This window comes from Eleginops maclovinus, chromosome 20 (genome assembly GCF_036324505.1).
Source record: "Eleginops maclovinus isolate JMC-PN-2008 ecotype Puerto Natales chromosome 20, JC_Emac_rtc_rv5, whole genome shotgun sequence".
Classification (NCBI taxonomy): domain Eukaryota; kingdom Metazoa; phylum Chordata; class Actinopteri; order Perciformes; family Eleginopidae; genus Eleginops; species Eleginops maclovinus.
Window position 1 is genome coordinate 27,056,529 of NC_086368.1, and position 18,654 is coordinate 27,075,182.

Genomic DNA, 18,654 nt, shown 5'->3' on the forward strand with positions numbered 1-18,654 from the left:
TTGCTTTTTCGACACGGCTTAAAAGCAGCTGCCCCTGACCTCGCTCCAAACGCTTGCTCCCCTCACCGCTCTCTGTCTCCTTTACTTGTCCAGCTGAGAAGAAAAAAAACAACTAATTTTGCATTCGCTCACACATCTCTTTCCAGGTAAACTGGTGGCGTCTGCGAAGCCTGAGTGACTCTAAGAAAAAACACGGAGACAAACAGACGCTGGCGATCCCCGGGGACCGCAACCACAGCGTGTTGCCTGGACTGACGCCCTTCTCCGAGTACAGCCTCATGGTCATGACCTTCAACGGACGGGGCAACGGCCCAGGCAGCCATCCCCTCAACTTCAAAACCCCAGAGGGAGGTAAGGATTGTGGAAAAAACAGCATGGAGTGTATTGATTCACAACTACTGAAGGGAAAATCTAATAATAGCCAAGGAAACTGGGCTGTGGACTTTGACAGCTCACTGTTTTGTCTTACCTTCTCTCGCCCCCACAGTCCCGGAGAAAAATCCTGTTTTCAGGGTCACGGATGTTCAGAAGGATACCGTCTCCCTGGCGTGGGCTGCGCCATCCGAGCCTAATGGGATTCTCACCGGGTACCTAGTCGAGTATCAACTGAGTACGTATCCCTACGCCTCACGCCCAGCTCACTTTTCTAAAAATATGTCGCCCCTGTGGTTTTCACTTGTGTTTACATTCCTTACATTTGAAACTGTATATGAAAGACTAAGATAGCCCCACAATTGTATTTATATAAAGAGATATGTTTTGTCTCTATGACGACGGAAAGTGGATCAATCAGAATTACTGTCCATGGAGCCAACACCAAGTAAGGGTTGAGGAACACCCAAAACAAAGCTGTCACATTTAAGCACAACATTACAATAATACACCGTTTAATATCCAGGCTGACACTTCTCCCTTCTAATATGTCCCTTACAGAGTCCCCAGAACTTCAGAAACCTGGTATATTAGCATGGTTTATGTCCCTTTTCCAAAGATTATCATACAGGGACTTTCTTAGGGACTAGTCCCCATTTTTTGTTCTGTGCTTTTTGGTATTTCTTGTCAACAGTCATCAGTTTAACAGTCATCTTTTGACTGCTAAAAGACAAATATTGAAAAAAAAAACTGGGATAGGACAGAGGGATTGGACCAAGTGTACCAGGTTTGGTCTGTATGGACAAGTAAAGCAATCTATTTTCACATATCTTAAAAAGCAAGAAGTAGACACTGAATTCTACTGTTTTCCACATCTACAACAAGACTTGATGTTTTAAGAAAAAGTCAGAATATTTGGACTAATCCAATATCACAAGGAGCCGGCCAGAGATTAGTTCTCTGCTGCACAAATTAAAAACAGCCTCACTATTTTAAATACACAGCCTCTACCTCCATATAACATCCTATTGTTTTGACACGTATTGTGAGTGTATTGATACAACATAGTAAGAGGATCATAGTGATTGTCTAACTCGTGATCCTCAGCGAGGGAAGGAAAATCATTGTGCTGCTCTAATAGGGCCAGGGGTCACGGTGAGATCAGAGTGTGTGTGTATAGGAGACATGTCAGGGTAATGTCTGCTGGCCTGCGTGTCACCATCAGAGCTGTGCGAGTGCTGACTAAGGCCAAAGTGTCACAGTCTGTTACGGTCCAGCTTTACTGACCTCATCCTGTCCACAGGGGACATCTCCCCAGTACCTCTGTCCCGGGGGGGGAGATACCGTCAGTGCACTCATCCCACGCATGCAAACACCGTCCTTAAACAAAAGTCATAACCAAACTCCCAACATCGTCGCAGTGCCGCATTTCCCGCCTAATTGCCTTTGATTCGGAGACTGCAAAAGAGAGCCATACAGTATTTCAAGAGAGGACGTTTTCATCGTACCACGGCAATAAAGCTGATGGGCTCTTTGAAGTGTGACTTTTCTTTTTTCAAGTCCCCCTAGAGGGAAGTCATGTGCGAAATGTGGAGGATAATGTAGCCAGCTGTCAGCGTAACATCAGCGACACAAAGGGAATCTGGAGCTCGGGCACAGCTGTTTCAGGGCGACGCCCATCTCCAGAGCAGCCCGTAACAGCTTCACGTCTCACGGGTTTTTCACAGAGGGGCCTGTTGGAACATCGTTTAACACATCGAGCGTGCGGGAACACCAGGGCGCTTAAACTGTTTAACTAACCTGCTTTGAAGTGGCGCATCTTCACCGTGAAACCTTTTGATCAGTGTATCAAGGTGATATCAAAGTAGATGAGTGATTTATCAGTACACGGGTCTGTTTAGTACGGAAACCCTGAGAGGCAAGCTTGTCTGAAATGCTTTGTTTTCCTTTCCTTTTTTTCTGCCAGAATATTCTTTATAAAGTTTCTTTAATCCGTGAAACAATAACATAAAAGCATTGTATTTAACATTTCAAAATATAGCTTTGACCATTTGATTCATTCGACATTTTTCATCCAAATGTTAGTTTGTTTCTGCAATACCTATTTGGTCTCAAGAGTATGAAGTGCAACACTACCCCCTGTGTTCTTGCTAATACAACATACTGTATATATCTTGTGTTCAAAATTTAAGGAGATATTAAAAACACCTGGAAGAATAAGGGGAAAAAGTAAGACAGAAAAATGATCCTTACGTCACTTTTTTTTTTTTACTAGGAAAAAGTTTCTTTCCCAACGATTCACAGATTTAGGATATTAAGGAACTTGGAAAGATTATCCTGGCCGAACTTGTCACCTTTTTCAAGTCATAAACACAAGAGAGAAACAAATGACATCAGATGTAGTTAATATTTTTCCTCTAGCAGTTCACTTTGCACCGCTAATAGCTTCTTTGTGAACTCGTACAACAAGTTCTGTCAGTTCTCTTCTTCTAAATCACTAAACACACTCCTGAATGTAAAGCCTGTCGGTATCTCAAACTTCCTCTCAGCAGTGAGTGGGAGGCATGGTCACACTTCCTTAAAGATCTGCTAACCCTCTCCAAAAACCCCAGGCAGAGTCGGCAAGGAGACTAAATAACTAATAGCCTGCCTCTCAGCTAGTCACACCACTTGACAAGATGAAGATAACTGTGTCACTACGGTGAAGAGTAGGACTAACACCACATACGTCCGTCCTGTTATACTTGTTTAGGAGAAGTGTACTGCAGTGTTTGTTGCTAAGTGGCAGAGCCAGAAGCTATGTGTGGCTAAAGTAGCCTTTACCATTTACTCTTGTGCAAAATGTATTCAAACCTTGAAGAATTCACATGAGGATTCTTCTACTTCATTTTTCTGAGGATCCTTTTGCCAATCACGTTAAAGCCGTCTTGCACGGAGGTCAGGACAACTGCAATCCCCACTGAGATCCGGAAAAGGACAGAGAGGATGCAGGGTAAACCGAAGAGACAAATGAGGAGAGCTGGGTCCATATTTATGGAGAAAAAGGATGTCGTGACGGCTTCCTTGTCTCAAAGTTAGATCGCTGACTACTAATGGACAAGCTAATGGCAGTAGCTAGGAGAGAAAATATCTGGAGGGTAGTTTAATGTGCTTTACGGAAAACAAGTCTGTACCAGGATATATCTTACAACGCTTCCATCAAGAGCTACTGGACTGTTCGGGCAACGATTCATAAACCTCCTTTCCATCAACAACCTTTCTTTTGATGGGTTCAGGACTGGTCGGGCCGACAGGGACTGAACTGAGAGCTTAACCATGAGCCTGAGTCTTCAGAGGATCCCTGTGCTGTGGAGGACATCCTGCCTCATTCCTCTGTCTTTAATTGGACACTTTTACTCAACTTGTGTTTATATAAATACGTATTTATTTGATTCTAATATGATGCAACTGTCATGACACCCATTTTCCCCCTGGGATTAAGAAGAGTGTTTTGATTGATTGATTGATTGATCGATTGATTGCAGTTGTACATTTGTGCGGATATTTGAAAGCTAGTCTATATGAGCGTTACTGAGGAGTGAAGTCTGCACTCCACTGATCTACAACAGTGGGAGCTAAAAATGACCTTGTCTTCATTTCATTCTGAGTTCCCATTTGAGGCGAACTGTCAGGTCACTCTGAGATTGCAGTGTTGGTGACTCTTGGTCTGTTTCCCACCACACAAGGCCAAACATATTTAGCCCAGCAGGGCCGAAGAATATTTGGAAACGTTGTTGTCTGAAGTCATGAGGTAGAGCCAAAGTCTACGGCCTTCAGCCAGGTCTCCATAAGATCGCGTGCACCATCTGTCGGGCCCGAGTGTGTCCACATTACTGAGAGAGTTTCCATCCATGGGGCAGGAATGTGAAACTCTGCGGCCTCTTCTCTGAAACTGACTGCGTTGCATAATTCACCTCAAAATTGACTGTTTTTCTCCCTGGAAACAAAACAAGAACAACATAAAAAATCGAGATTTCTGATAGCAGTGGGTGGCGTCCGAGGTAAAAAGAAAAGCAGACCAATACATTCTTGTCATTGTTCCTGTTGCCCCCTACCAGAGAGACGTAGCACCTCTTTCACAGCAAAGGTCACCCGAGCACCCGCTGCGTTTGTTTTTGTTACAAACAAAATAAATGCCACCTCGCTACCCACTGTGCTGCTTTACCTGGTGAAAAAATGAGATCCCATCACAGTGACAACACTAATCCATTCAAGTTGTGATTGTGCAGGACCCAATCTGTTGGTTTCTGTTGAATACAAACAGCATTATGAGAGGTATTTAGAGAGGTACAAGCAAAGTTTTATTTTGTCTAAAAGCCAAAACAAGCAGATGGGCACAATTTACGTGACTCTGACATGGCAACACACTTGCAAATGACAATTAAAAGACATTTTAAGGCATAAAGAGAGGGGACAGTAAAACAGCTCAGTGTTTCAAAGCAGATCACAAAGACTATAATCTAACCCTGACCCTAACCTGATGCCAGTAGGAATTCTGGGACTTTTCAACACTACAATATATAATCCAGCATTACTAATAAAGATGGCCGTCATATTATCATGACCTTCCCCCTTTCCATAGATTCTACAAATAGGTGTGTCTGTAATTGTACCAACAACTATCCACACCAATGAAAATAATTGTTTTAGGATTGCTTCTCTCAGCCTTACTGTCCACCTTTTAGTTGCGTTCCCAAAATCAATCTGCGTACCGTCGATACTTTAGAGTAGGTGCTTTTTAAGCCGGCAATGAAAGCCATGAACTCCGTGGTCGATGACTGTCATGCATCGGTGATGGACGGCGGCTAATAGGCGCTCATTTTCAGTGACAAAAGACATGAATTGAAAGCGATAAGCCTTTCTTATTACACTGTAAGAACAGGTAATCAGATTTAAATATACAATGTTCAATACGCTTTTACTGGTTCGCTTGTAAAAGAAAATGTCACTCTTTTATTCCAATTCCAATTCTTTTAAAGCAGGATACTACTTGCAAACATACAAATAGTTATTGTGTAATCTGCACATCTAAATCAGTCGATATTGAAATCGAAATTGCAGGATGGACTACCTCATTGAATTTGCAGGAAGCACAATATTATTAAGGCTAAATATTCATTAGTACAATATTGAATGAAGATTGTGCAGACATATTCCAGCCTGAACATCATACTCAGGTTTGGTGACATGAATATATGTTTTTCAATGAGAATCATAATGCCAAAAATATGAACACATCCAGCATCATGAATGATATCCTAATTGCAATATCAGCCCAAAAAAAAAGCAACTATTATATATTTTCTTAATAAATCGTCCAGCCCTATCGCAATACCTCTTGTCTAGTGCTGTCAGTTGATTAAAAATGGAATCACGTTAATCACACACCTCTGTGATTAATCATGACTCATCACAGAACATTTCTCATGGATTAGCTGTCCAATTACACCCAGGTAGTAATGGTTGGATGTCCAATGGTCTTGATCAATGCAATACGTTTAGCTTGTGCCAATTCTTCCGCTTTCTTTACCGTGAATTGCATTGCAGTGAACGGGCAAACATCTGCAGTGGAATTAGAGAGGAAATTTGTGTTCAAACTTAGTCATGTTCATGTTATTGTTTCCATGTTTAATTGCGTTCGTCAATACGTTGAAGTTGACAGCCCTACTCTTTCTCTTTACATCCAGTCAACGAGACAGAGGAGGTGGGCCCTCTGCAGACCATAGACATCAGGGAACCGGACACCACTAAGTGGATGCTGCGCGACCTGGAGCCCCTGAGCAAATACAAACTGTACCTGCGCTCCTGCACCTCTGTGGGCTGCGGGCCCATCAGCATCGAGGAGTGCACCACCACCCTGGAAACAAGTGAGTGATGAAAGCAATTGAGTAGGTGGTGTATGTGTGGATAAGGGAAGGAGACAATGAAAACACTTTGAGGTGCAGCGTTCAGGAAGTAGAAGCAGGGGACCAAACCGTTTCACTATTTTTCAAAAACTAGCGGAATATGATCAATGCCTGGGCAGCCAAGCTTTTCATATCTCCATGTAAGTATTTTTTGTGGATAAACAATTTCATATGGCTGCAGTGGAGGTTTTCATTTGTCACTGTCATGAGAGAGCAAGTGCTTATTGATTGGATGGAGAGCGTGAGCTATGAAACAATCAGCTAAGAAAGAAAATTGCTTTGAGCAGGGGGGGAAACTGAAGGTTTGCTTGTGAAGTGTGTGATCATGGGAAGAGTTGCCGGGTAAGTAATCATAATGAGCCGGCTCCGAGCATGTAATCTTTTTTTTTCAATTACGGATCATTTGCCGAGGACTGCATGCGGTACTGCAGCTGGGATGAGAGACTGGACGGGAAATGAAACAGGAAAATCCACCCGAGTCCAAATGGACTGCAGCAACAGATAGTGTCAGCATGAATAATTGGGTGGTGCTTTTAACCCTTAAGTGGTTTCTATATCCTGGAGGAAACACTCTTTGACAGGCGTGTCCATGTGTAGCATGGATCCAGTAACAGTGTTATATAGGTGTAATAACAGTGCAATATGGGCGTAATAACAGTGTTAAATAGGTGTTGTTACAGTGTTATATGAGTGGAATAGGGGCGTGATGAAAGTGAAATATGGTTCCAATATTGCTGTTGCTTTGGTGTAATACGGGTTTTTAAAAGGATGTAATATGGGGCTAATAAGAGTGTAAGATGGGTCTAGTAACACTGTAATTATGGGTGTAACATAGGTATATAATATGGTACAAGCAATTAATGTGCCAAAATATTCATATGTTAACCAAAACATGTATTTAATTTAAGGGCTAATACAAACACACCCCGAAGAAAGCACACTATTCTGGTTGTGAAAACAAAACAGCGTAAAGCGAGCAATCACTTAGTGTCAAGTGAAAGAAACCCTTACAATCCCAGACAACAAACTGAATTGCCTCTTAAGGGTTGTCTATTTGCATGTTGAAAAGCCAGCGAAACCGGGACTCATTTTATGTGTATGGTATAGCGCGGAGCTGTTACATGCGTGTGTGCCAGACGCCTAAATTATTAGACGCAGCTGTGCTGTCGCTGTGTGTGCATGTCAGTGTTGCTCCTGTTAATTGTCCTGCTTTCTCTTACGCCTCTAAAAGCGCTTTGAGCATTGCCTTTGATCACACAGTGTGTATTGTAACTGTCTGTGAAAGTCTGCTTAGCATTGCTTGTCCCTTCTTTCTTTATTCTTTCTTCCTTTTCTTTTTTTTTGTTTCTCCTTCGCAGCTTCCGCTCTGGCTTCCCCTGTTGGCACCAGTATGTAGATATGTGTTCAAGTAGAGACTGTGGCATCTCATACCTGCGTATACAATGTGGATATATATACGTTTCATTCATTTGTTGTGTTGGTATGACATGTTTATCAGTCATGCCAGTTATTTTAGGTAGCGTGTGCATGCTTTAGATGTAGAAATGTTTGCAAGTGTGGATGCAGGCCTGAATAAATCATCAGGTTTCTCAACACATTTTTTTCCTGTGCGGAATAAAAAAGCTCGGCTCCTCTGCAGATAATTGACCTTGTCTGCTGTTTGCCCTTGCCATCAGCAGAGAGCACTCTGATGCCTCCTTTCATTAGAAAATCGTCAACTTCTTCTGAGATAAAGTTTGTGGCTTCCTCACAATTAGCAATGCTAATTAGTAACCTAATTACAAATTCATATTAATCTTGGCTCATTAGTGACTGTAAACGAATATTGACTTTTATCCCAGCAACAGCAGACTCAGTGCAACACGTCTAACTCAAGCTGAGGAAATAAATGATGCTTTAAGAGCCAAACACAGGAAGAGCATCAGACATTCCTCTACCTATTAATCATGAACAAAAAGAAGAAATCCCTTTTTAAAAATGAAGGATCAAAAAGATGAGTGAAGATAAAAATGGCGTTGTTTTTATTTGGTAGACTATGTTTCACACTAGACCTGACTAGTTACTAATTCTAGACGAAAATAGCATGCGTGCTAACAGTAGAAATGTAGCGCCCCCGAGCTAACTCCCTATTGATAACCACAAGATCTGTCTTTCTTTTCAGGCAAGTCAGCCTCCCCCTCACCTCCGAGCACTCGAAAGTCCCCCGTGACCAAACCCACTCGCTCCACCATAGGTAGAGCTGCAGCACATTCTGACACCATCAGCCTCACTCCACGGAGGAAAACACAAACAGGGGGGAATAAATATGGAAAAACAAGAAACTGAATACATGTTTATGCTTTGTCAGAACACTTTGCATTTGCTGGGTGGTGTGATTTCCCTCAGATTATTTTCGGAAATATCTCTGATGTACGGTATATAGACTGATGTACGGAAGCCCTGAGAGGCCAAAGAGTGAAAAAAACACAACTTATAAATGAGAAAAGAATTTAGAACAGGTGAAACTGGTTTTCCAGGATATTATTTCTTATATTTAACAGTATTTTGTTTTTTTTGACAGTGTATTTTGTTTTGATGTAATTCTCAATTCAGCCACAAGGGGCTCAATTGCACCACTACCTCTTGTTTGACTCAAAGCATTATTTTTTTTACCATTTTAAATGTCTGTATGCACTCTGAATTTACATACTATTTATATTATTGTATAACACATTTCGTGGAAAATCTGAGTAAAGTATAAAAAATACACAATTACAATTTTGAAAAAGTGCACGTTCAGGTAGATACAATGAGTTGCAGAAACAAAACAAATGAAGTGTAACATATAGCATGTAGCAGCCAGATGACAGTATTGAAGGTAAAAGCATATATTGCACAGCTATTCACAGATTTTTGTTATAGTATTAAATAGTCTAAGAAGTAGCAAGCAGTCTAAGAATAATCTTAACGAGGTACATTTAAGAAAAAGACCTGTCTACCTACTACCTACAAAATATGCCAGACCACAAATAAAACACTATTCTGATGATTCCTTTTCTCAGCTGCCTCAGAGGGTTTCCATACTTGCTTTTTCAGATGTATTTTGTAAAACTAGGTGTCGTTTCCAGTGGTAACAAGCGTTGAATTGCAAAACAACAGCTCCATTGTTTTGTTTCTTATAGAACAAGTGCATACTGATGAAGAAGCCCGTTTTAATTTCGTCTCTGTTACCATGGGGGAAATCTAAGATACAGGATCTATATCCCTACCCGACAGTGTGGCTGTGGAGTGCAGTCACTTGAAGGGAACAAATATGTCTAATTGTCAGTGATTGATTTGTTGGGCCTCAGTTCCCTCCAGCACACGCCAGTGTATTGACCCAACAGTCACCTGACATTTCCATGTAATCTTCAACTGGGTAAACAGCAGCACAGGGGACAAGAAGTTGTTCGGGGGCAGCTTCTTAGCCGAGGGGAAAATAGCGAGTGTGAGCGTCCACCTGGGCGCCAACGGGGGTGTGAGCTCATACTGGGAGGGTGATATTTACAGGACACTGAGATAAGTGGATAAGTGGAAAGCTGTTGAAAGCTCCTATATCAGAATATTTCCTGGCCTCTTCTCCAAAAAAAGTCTGTGTGACTTTGAAGGGCCATCTTCCTGGGCTCTAGCTCCCTGCTGTGTGAGCAACTGCTTTCTGCAGGAATTAATAGCAAGCTGAGAAACGTGGTGACGAAACCCGCCTGCCAGCCTTTGGGATATTTTTAGTTTCGGTGGCCTATGTTATGGGGAGTCATCGCCCAGCTCTAATAATTGGAATTACCATAGTTTGCCGACTAATCCGTCAACATTAGCGAGAGGGTGTCACTTGCAGTGGTTGGGATGCGCAGCGCAGACGCAGGTGTCCTTGTGTGCCTGAATTATCACCTGAGCAAATAATGCACCTGAGCTGGAGACGCAGCGGAAGATTTGCATGTTTGCCGTGGGGAAATGAAGTGGATTGAGCTTTGTTGACTGGCTTAGACAGCTGCTGTCAAGGCGGACTCTCCCCATACTAATGATGCACATCATTCACCACATTATTAGATTGTTTGTCTTCCCAGTTGGGTATCAAAAGGCTACATTACATGATCTGTCTGAGGCAGATAAAGCACATCTAATTTACTCTTGTTTTCAAAGCATAATATAACATGTAGGATATTTATAAATGCCCACTCATAGTTGGATTACTCAAAGAAAAACAAATCAGCAATGGATGTTGCTACCATTGAGGACAAACATGTCATGTCCTCAAAGCTGCTTGGAATTACATCTATTTAGTTGGCTTCAAAGGCTGATCCAGATTGATTGATTTTCCACCAACATGCTCATGGTGACATTGATCATGGAGAAGTAGTTTGTGTTTTTGTATTGTATATATATATATACCTACTCTGATTCAGGCTTGTTAAATGTGCTTTTATACAGAACAAAACCAAAAATAATTTAAGAAAAGAAAACGTTCTCTTTGTTTTTCTGAATAAGATATTGATTACAACGTTGAGGGATATTTTGTTCTGGAAAGAACTGACTGCTTAAGAAACTTTAAAAGCTCTAATTGACTTCCAGTTTAGATTGGTTTGTGTGTCAGAAATTGGGCAAAACTTGTGTCTTAAAGACTAATAACAATATGAAATTAAAGCACATAAACACGTCACAGTAGAGGCAGAAAATACAAATATTAACCGGGAAATTTGTATTAAAGGGCTCCTTTTAATACAAGTGTGCCTTCATATGTCACAAACCCAAGGTTGTGGGTTTTCTCCAGAAATCCCAAAGTTTTTTTAACATATTTCCGGTGAAAAAAGTTGTAGGAGTAATTCCTCAGTACTTTATTTCTAAAATCAATAGAGGAATTGTATGACTGCTATTCAAAACCTGTGGACCGTCCTGACTGTGTATAATATATTCATGTTATACGACAAAAAGATAAAACCGATAAAGAATTTAAACCCCATCATATAGATTTTAAGAAAGGATTGCCTTCCAAAACTTTGTAGATCTCCATTCATCTTCATTTCCATATCCACATTACTCTTGTCATGTTGGCTGTCACCTGCTGTCCCCTCTGTCAGACGTAATTGATACCTTCTCACAATAGTGCTAGGAAACAGAAGAGAGCGCTCTCCTCTTTCGGAGAAGGTGAAGAGCGACATCCTTCATCGCATAATGACAACAATCCTAACCCCTCCATGCTGGCGCTGATGTGCCGTGTCCTCTGCTAACCCTTGTTTGCCGTTCCTCTCCTTTCTACTTTGTCCCCTGCGGTCCCGGGCCCTTTGAGTTTAAGCTCAGCTGTTAGTTGACGGCTTTGCAAATATCAGCTGGATATCTGGAGCAGAGCACACAGAGTCCTATATAGCATATATGAAGAACCATGGGCTATTTCTAATCCTTTTCTGAGGAGTTTTTGTCATAAACTGAGAAAGCATTTTAGCAATTTAGTAACTAAATTGTTATTTATTCCTATCTTTTATGTATTGATTACGTCCATTACGACTGACTTTTATTCTGTGGTTTGACAAAAGTTCCATGGCATACTTTCCTGTATGTATTAGGGTTAGGGTTAGGGTTTCAATGCCCTATTGGTTGGCCGATTTTCCCTATAAATATGTGATCTTTATGAATGCCTATTCGTCCCAGATCGCTAACAATGCTATGTCATAAACAACTAAAATGTGGTAACGATGTGCTTGAGGAGAGCTAGTCACCGTTAGCTGTTAGCGGCCGTCCTTAGCTAACATCAACAGAGGTTGAAGTTAATGCAGTTAAGCTCTTATCAGTAAATTGATGATTGAGTAACTGCTGCTTTAAATTAATTTTGGGGACTAATCTGCCTTGAACATTGTATCCCAGCTTCTATAACCAAACAAAAACAACGTTTAGTGTTAGCTATGTTAGGAATCATTGACATTACCAATCGTTTGGGCCTGCAAAAGGTGATGCTATGTTCTAGAAAGGGTTTGACCTTAAACCAGGCCAATGATAGCAATCATATCACATCCACACGTGGCTGGTAGAACAAATACTCATTTGTTACCCATTGATCAGGAAGGTAACACATTTAATATCTCTAGATGTGTTGTGTCAGACACAGTCCTTCATATCTTCAGTGGATTCAATAGTACTAACACATCCTGACCAATCAGCCTGTGCACAAGTGACTTTCCACATCATCGACGGGCTCGACCTTGGGACCGAGTACACTGTGTGCCTTATTCCTAACCGTTGGCTTCCTACCTCTTGTATACGTATTTGGGGATGTATTCACCATTGCATTGACGAGTGAGGAGGGAAACCAAAAACGGAAGAAACGCAGGCCAAACTAATCGACCTGTCATTAAAAAGTGCAGCCTCACCCACGTCCTTGAGCAGTGACAGTGTGCGGTCCTTAGTGTTGTCACTAGGATTTAATTTGGCCGCACGAACTCGGCGAGAGTACAAATTACATTTGTGCAGCGTTCCTTACTTGATTAATTAGACAAGCAGGATTAGCTGTTTAATATTAATTTTGGAGCGTTTCCATCAGCAGCGGCGGCGGCGGCGCCCTGCCACCTTTTCTGCCTCGGCATCAGATAGGCTCTGTCGATGTAAACATTCAATCAAGTGTCCCGGTGAAAAGGCCAAGGCGTGTCAAAGTCACCGGCTATTGTTCTGCTCCCCAGGCCTGGCCAGTGTCCACGGAGGAATATCAACCCAGGGCTGGTTCATCGGCCTGATGTGCGCCATCGCTCTCCTCACGCTCATTGTGCTGATCGCCTGCTTTGTCAACAGAAATAAAGGAGGGAAATATTCAGGTAGGTGCTCACTTACACTCACACACATCACGTTGCTTGGATAGTAATGGCTGCTCGGAGCATCATTATAATTCCATTTGGCTGTTTGTTGTATGAAAGAAATTATCAATCACACCCGAGGCCATTACAGGATCTTTTTTGTGGTATTATTCTCACAGCCACACAATTATTTTAATGCAAATGTATACATGAAACAGGCTGGTGTATTGATAGGAAAATCTACTGTATGTCCAACATTTGAATTTATTTGGACACGCAGCTTTTTTTCCAGCGACAATCTGAACAAAGAGCAGCCCACAGCGAGACAAAATGCAAATGCTGCACACGGGGTGGCTGAGCAGGGGATGGTGACATAAGCTCCGCGGTATCTCAATGTTATTCCTCCTGTCGGGGACACGGAGAGTCCTTATCGGCTTTTATTATTCACAGCTAATGGCCGTCAGGTTGTCGTCTGGGCAGCGATGGCTTCACTCGTCAGCAGAAAAAAGAGCGAGGCGCAGCTCTGTCCTTTGTTTTCTCATTAACTTCTCATTATCACCCGGAGCTCCAGCAACCCCGTTACATCACATTACACAACCGTACTTTTTAATGTGAACTCTATTTTGGATTTGGCATTCATACCAAAAGAAAGTTCTCCTTAAAATATATTTTTAACAACTTGGGTTCCCACAGGTCATTACAATCCTTGATAACTTGTGAAATTGAGGGTGTTAAAGAGACAGAAATGTACTTTCCATTGTTAATCTTAATTCAATGAATGGGCTTTGTTCTAAAGTCTGCATGTTGATTTTAACATGTTTGCGTGATTACAGGAAGCACTGTCCATTATCTTCTTATAGCGCTATAATATTTTAGTACAGATACATTAATTATGCTCTGAAACAGCAACCTTAACAAGTCATGAAGCATTTCTCACTCCATATGTGACGTTTCTTTTTAGATCTGACCAAAAGTTAATTTTGGGGGGGAATTTGGTGGTTAAAGTCAAAATGAAGAGAAAATTATTATTTTATATAATTTCTGAAACCTTGAAATTCTGACTTTAATCTCAGAGTTCTGACTTTCTCCCCAAAAATCACATTTATTCAGATCCAAGTAAAAACTCACGTGGCCCTATTTTATCTAATCAACTTTTAAATGTACTGACTCTTTTGAATCGTGCTCATAGTGTCATAGATTATTATAATTTGATCATGCACTGAAATACATACACTATCTGATGTCGTGTTGGGGCCTTGTATTTAATGCAATTGGGCCTGAAAAGTCCTAAAAAGTCCTTGAATATCAAGGTGTGGGAACCTCGATCTATAGGATAAAGCAAGATTATCCTAAATAAGCTTTAAGATGACAGGAATCAGATAACATGGGAAGGATAGCCAAATGTCACCGTGTTCAAAGGCGTGCAGTGACGTTTTATTCAGTAAATAAGTGCAGGAAGTCTGGGACTCTTTAAACCTCGGTTCAAACAGCCGAGCAGTCAGAGGAACACTTGTGATCTTCGTTGGCAGATGCCTCTTGAGGAAATCACTGATATCTTTCTGTTTCTTTCTGTGAGCAGTGAAAGAAAAAGAGGACCTTCACCCAGACGTGGAGTCCCAGGGCATGAATGACGACACATTTTGTGAATACAGGTAAGCCTGCGAGAACTATTTCACCACCTCCCTGCAATTCCCGTGCAACACCATATGAAACTGTCCTTTATTTCCGACATTTCTCGCTGCATTCCTCCTCCCTGCTGAAAAACAGACAGCCCGGCATGCACGAGGTTCAGCTGGAGCCTCGTTCTTCTTCTGTCCGAGACATTTGAGTAAAGTATATGCTAAACAGCGGTTAGCATCCCCGAGCTGTTTACGCATCAGTGTTGTCCGAGTGCTAGCATCCCTTTATAGGACTCTGTGATATCCCGTGTTGTTGTTTGTGATAGACGCGGCATCATAAAGGGAGCCGCAGCACATGATGTTGTGTCCAGAAGGATCTGAACGCAGGCTGCCCGGCACACAGCAGGTGGCTGAAAACAATCAGAGTAATTGCAAGCGGATCATCTCCCGGGCAGTCATATGTAGACACGTTTCATTAATCCTGCAGCGGTCCAATTCATAACTACCCAGAGTCCCAGTGTTACTGCGCCGTCTGCAAAGCACAACTCATGCCCGTGTCACAGAGTCCCAAACTGTCTCAGTGTGACACAATTTATTCAGAAATCTAATACTCATGTTGTATTCAAAGTTGATTTAAATACTAGAAAGTATCAAACTAGTGTTTTCATTCTTAGACTTGATTGCAAGGTAACATGAAGTGAAAGGCTATTCTGTCCCCAGGAATTCACAGGGATTCTAAATTACGAACCAAAAAGGAGTTGTACGAAAAATGTTCGAAACTTTATTCACAACCTTGACATTCAAATTAAAAAAGGAACATTTATTAGAAATACTGCCCAGCTTTTTCAAACCTTTACTTTGCATCTCTATTCACTTTGTTTAAACCTGGTATCTCTGCAGATTTGCAGATAAAGATAAGGCTCCTCTGCGGGTCATATAATTAAAGTTCCAGTGATGACAGCGTAGGAGATGCAATCAGAGCGGTATCAAGTCCAAAATCAACATTTATTTATGAAAGACTAATAACATTTTAATTCTGTTTAAAAACCTGCGATGCATACGAGGCCACAGTGAAAATCAAATCTAGTTTTTCTGTTTCATTTTGTCGGCTTTTCAGGACATAAAATATGATAATATAGCTTCATTTGAAAACTCAATAGAAGCTTCGAATCAAAATAAATCAGATTCATACGGCATGTTTAGTATTTGAGCAGATAAGATGGGTCACAAAGCATGTGCAGCTTCAGGAACGAGTTTAATGTTCCCTCATTTCTCTTGACTTTGCAAAGGCATTGATGCACGTACAGCACACTGTGGGCCTCTGTGATTATTTCCCATTGGTCAGTTATTCCAAAGTCAGTCACAGAGGCTCATCGTAGAGGCAGCACCCCCCCATCCCCGTCCCCTCCTGTAAGCCCCGGAGTGAAGCCATGGGTGAAATAAGGTGATTCTAAATCCCCCCCCCCACCCCTCGTTCCCCTCTCGCAGTGACAACGACGAGAAGCCACTGAAGGGCAGCCAACACTCGCTGAGCAGAGAGATCAAAGCCGGGGACAGCGGGGACAGCCTGGTGGACTATGGCGACGAGGAGGTCCAGTTCAACGAGGACGGATCCTTCATCGGAGAGTACGCCGGGCGCAAGGAGAAGAGGGCGTCCGCCGAGATCAAAGCCCCCGCTCAGACCCCGGCGTGAGGAGCTGAAATTCCAATCCTCTCCCGCGGGGAGGAACCAGAACAGACAGACATTATCCACCGAGCACAGAGTGTTGTGTCCAACGTAATGCGTCATTTACTGCCACCCTCATTTTATACAGCTCCGTTTTGTCAAGTTGCAACAGAGTGAACATTACTAAATGCTGTGTATATAGAGTGTATATTGTCCGTGCGGAGTGTCCTTTTTTATAATTATTGTTACACACAAGAGTTTAGAGGGCTTGGATTTTCTTTTCTATCTGCATTACGCACTGTTTGTACAAATGTTAGGAAACTCCGTGACACATCATGTGATGCAGACGATATCATCAGGCCACCGACAAGTGGGAATATCAGGCTGATATGTTTTTGTTTTGTTTTTCAATTGGAGCATATATTACTGACATTTTATATTTGAAATTGATTCATTAAATATGATGTAAGATGTGTATAAAGGTTGCTTATTAACTTATTCTACCCGGTGGTTTTGTACCTGAGGAAATAACAAGGAACTTTACATATCATAAACAGTGATTGAAGCTCCCTGTGGTGTTAGAGGAAGATAAAATGTAGCTATTATATCTTGTTTAGCATTTAAATCCATCAGTGTTTTCTTACCATAACAGCCCCAAACACTGCTATTACAGATATGGAAGAGATATAAAAATAATGTAAACATTTGCATTCATCTCATTATTAAAAATGGATGAGTGAACCAGTCACTTTGTATCAGAATTTGTATTAAAATAACTGAAATTACCAATTTTACAGTTCTACTTTTGCCAATTGTGGCTATTTTGAATAAAATTGCTCTTAAAAAATGATTTAGGGATACTATTAAGACAAAGTCTTTAGAGGAAATGTTTGACATTATGAGAAGTAGGCGTATTACTCTTTGTAAATATCGGTATGGTACATTTGAAGCTGCAGCTAGAAACTGGTTAGCTTAGCTTAGCATAAGGCTCTGGTCCCAAAGGTAAAAAAAACCTAGCTACGAATGATCTAAAATATTATTAAACTTTCCCAAAAAACATCAAACTAATTCTTTAAAGCAGTTATCATGTGATTTGTAATTGTACTTTCATAGTGTTGCATAATGTTTGGGAACTGTCATTCATAAACATCATGGATACAATGGAAACAGTCCATAGTTTGGGTCAAGCTTCAAAAGATTTGTCAATAAATTTGAAGCTACAGCTAGCAGACAGTTAGCTTAGCATAAAGTTTTTGAAACAATATGTAAGATCTATCATTTTATACATTTCCAAAAACATCAAACTATTCCTTTAAAGTAGTAGTGATTTATAATTGTAATTCCATATTGTTCATAACGTTTGGGACTAAAAATGTATTGGCTCAAATAAAACAGCCCCTTGTTTGGGTTAAGCTTCAACGATGCCATATCCTACACTTCCCACAATCCCTTTCATCAGAAATATGCTGTGAGACGCCCACTTTTTTCAATTGCCATGACAAATAAGTGCCCAATTAAGAAGAAAATGCACAGCACCTGAAATGCATTTGAGTCTTCTTTTGTAATCAGATTACTGTAATCTGTTTATATGGTATTTGCTATACCCTGTGGAGATATAATAGACACAGTTTAGTCCTAAGACTCTGTAACTCTCAATATACTGCCATTCAAAACCCAACCCTCATGTTGTTCGGCATTAACATTAGCACCATGATCTGAACATTTGCAATGTTTTGTAAAAAAAAAAGAAGTTCAGCCGTTGCATGTTAAAAATGTTAATTGGTGTTTTTCGATGTCATTAAATTGCTTTACTTTCTTACACCGTGGTAATGGACTGCTTGGTCACAATGTCCTGTTTGTGTGCCTGCCTGAATGAGTACACCCATCTCTGTCTTTACCTCCAATCAGCAGTGAGACACGACTCGAGAGAACACTGCTGAAGCGTCCTCGTTCCCCTCAGAATAAAACACAAGATGTTTGACAAATTGTTCCTATTTGAAGTACGACTTTAACAAATGTCGCAGCAGGGTCAAGTCTCTGTGTGAGCTCCTTGTTTGATGACTTTAGCTGCGGGAGAGATTCATGAGCAGTGAGAGGAGTGGGCTGAGACAGGCACTGGATCAGGGAGCGAGAGCTGTAATCATGTCTGATGCTTGATAGCAGGGAGTGGAGAGTGTCACTGCGAGGGTTTTCTCAGCACCGGCCTCAGGTACTCTGCCATCACTCAGACAGGTCTGGCTTATCTACAGAGGTAAGATGCT

General features: G+C 41.4%; 1 protein-coding gene across 4 annotated transcripts in view; it reads left to right on the forward strand.

Moving 5' to 3' along the window:
* chl1b (cell adhesion molecule L1-like b) overlaps nucleotides 1-18,212 on the forward strand; it is a 74,177-nt gene extending 55,965 nt beyond the window's left edge. For all 4 annotated transcript variants that reach the window (XM_063911554.1, XM_063911553.1, XM_063911556.1 and 1 more), the window contains 6 exons: nucleotides 147-351; nucleotides 488-610; nucleotides 6,099-6,278; nucleotides 12,998-13,129; nucleotides 14,688-14,760; nucleotides 16,216-18,212. In XM_063911554.1, coding sequence (XP_063767624.1) covers nucleotides 147-351; nucleotides 488-610; nucleotides 6,099-6,278; nucleotides 12,998-13,129; nucleotides 14,688-14,760; nucleotides 16,216-16,420 — 918 coding nt within the window. In that variant the 3' untranslated portion in view covers nucleotides 16,421-18,212. The remainder of the gene's footprint in view (nucleotides 1-146; nucleotides 352-487; nucleotides 611-6,098; nucleotides 6,279-12,997; nucleotides 13,130-14,687; nucleotides 14,761-16,215) is intronic.
* Nucleotides 18,213-18,654: the final 442 nt, after the last annotated feature.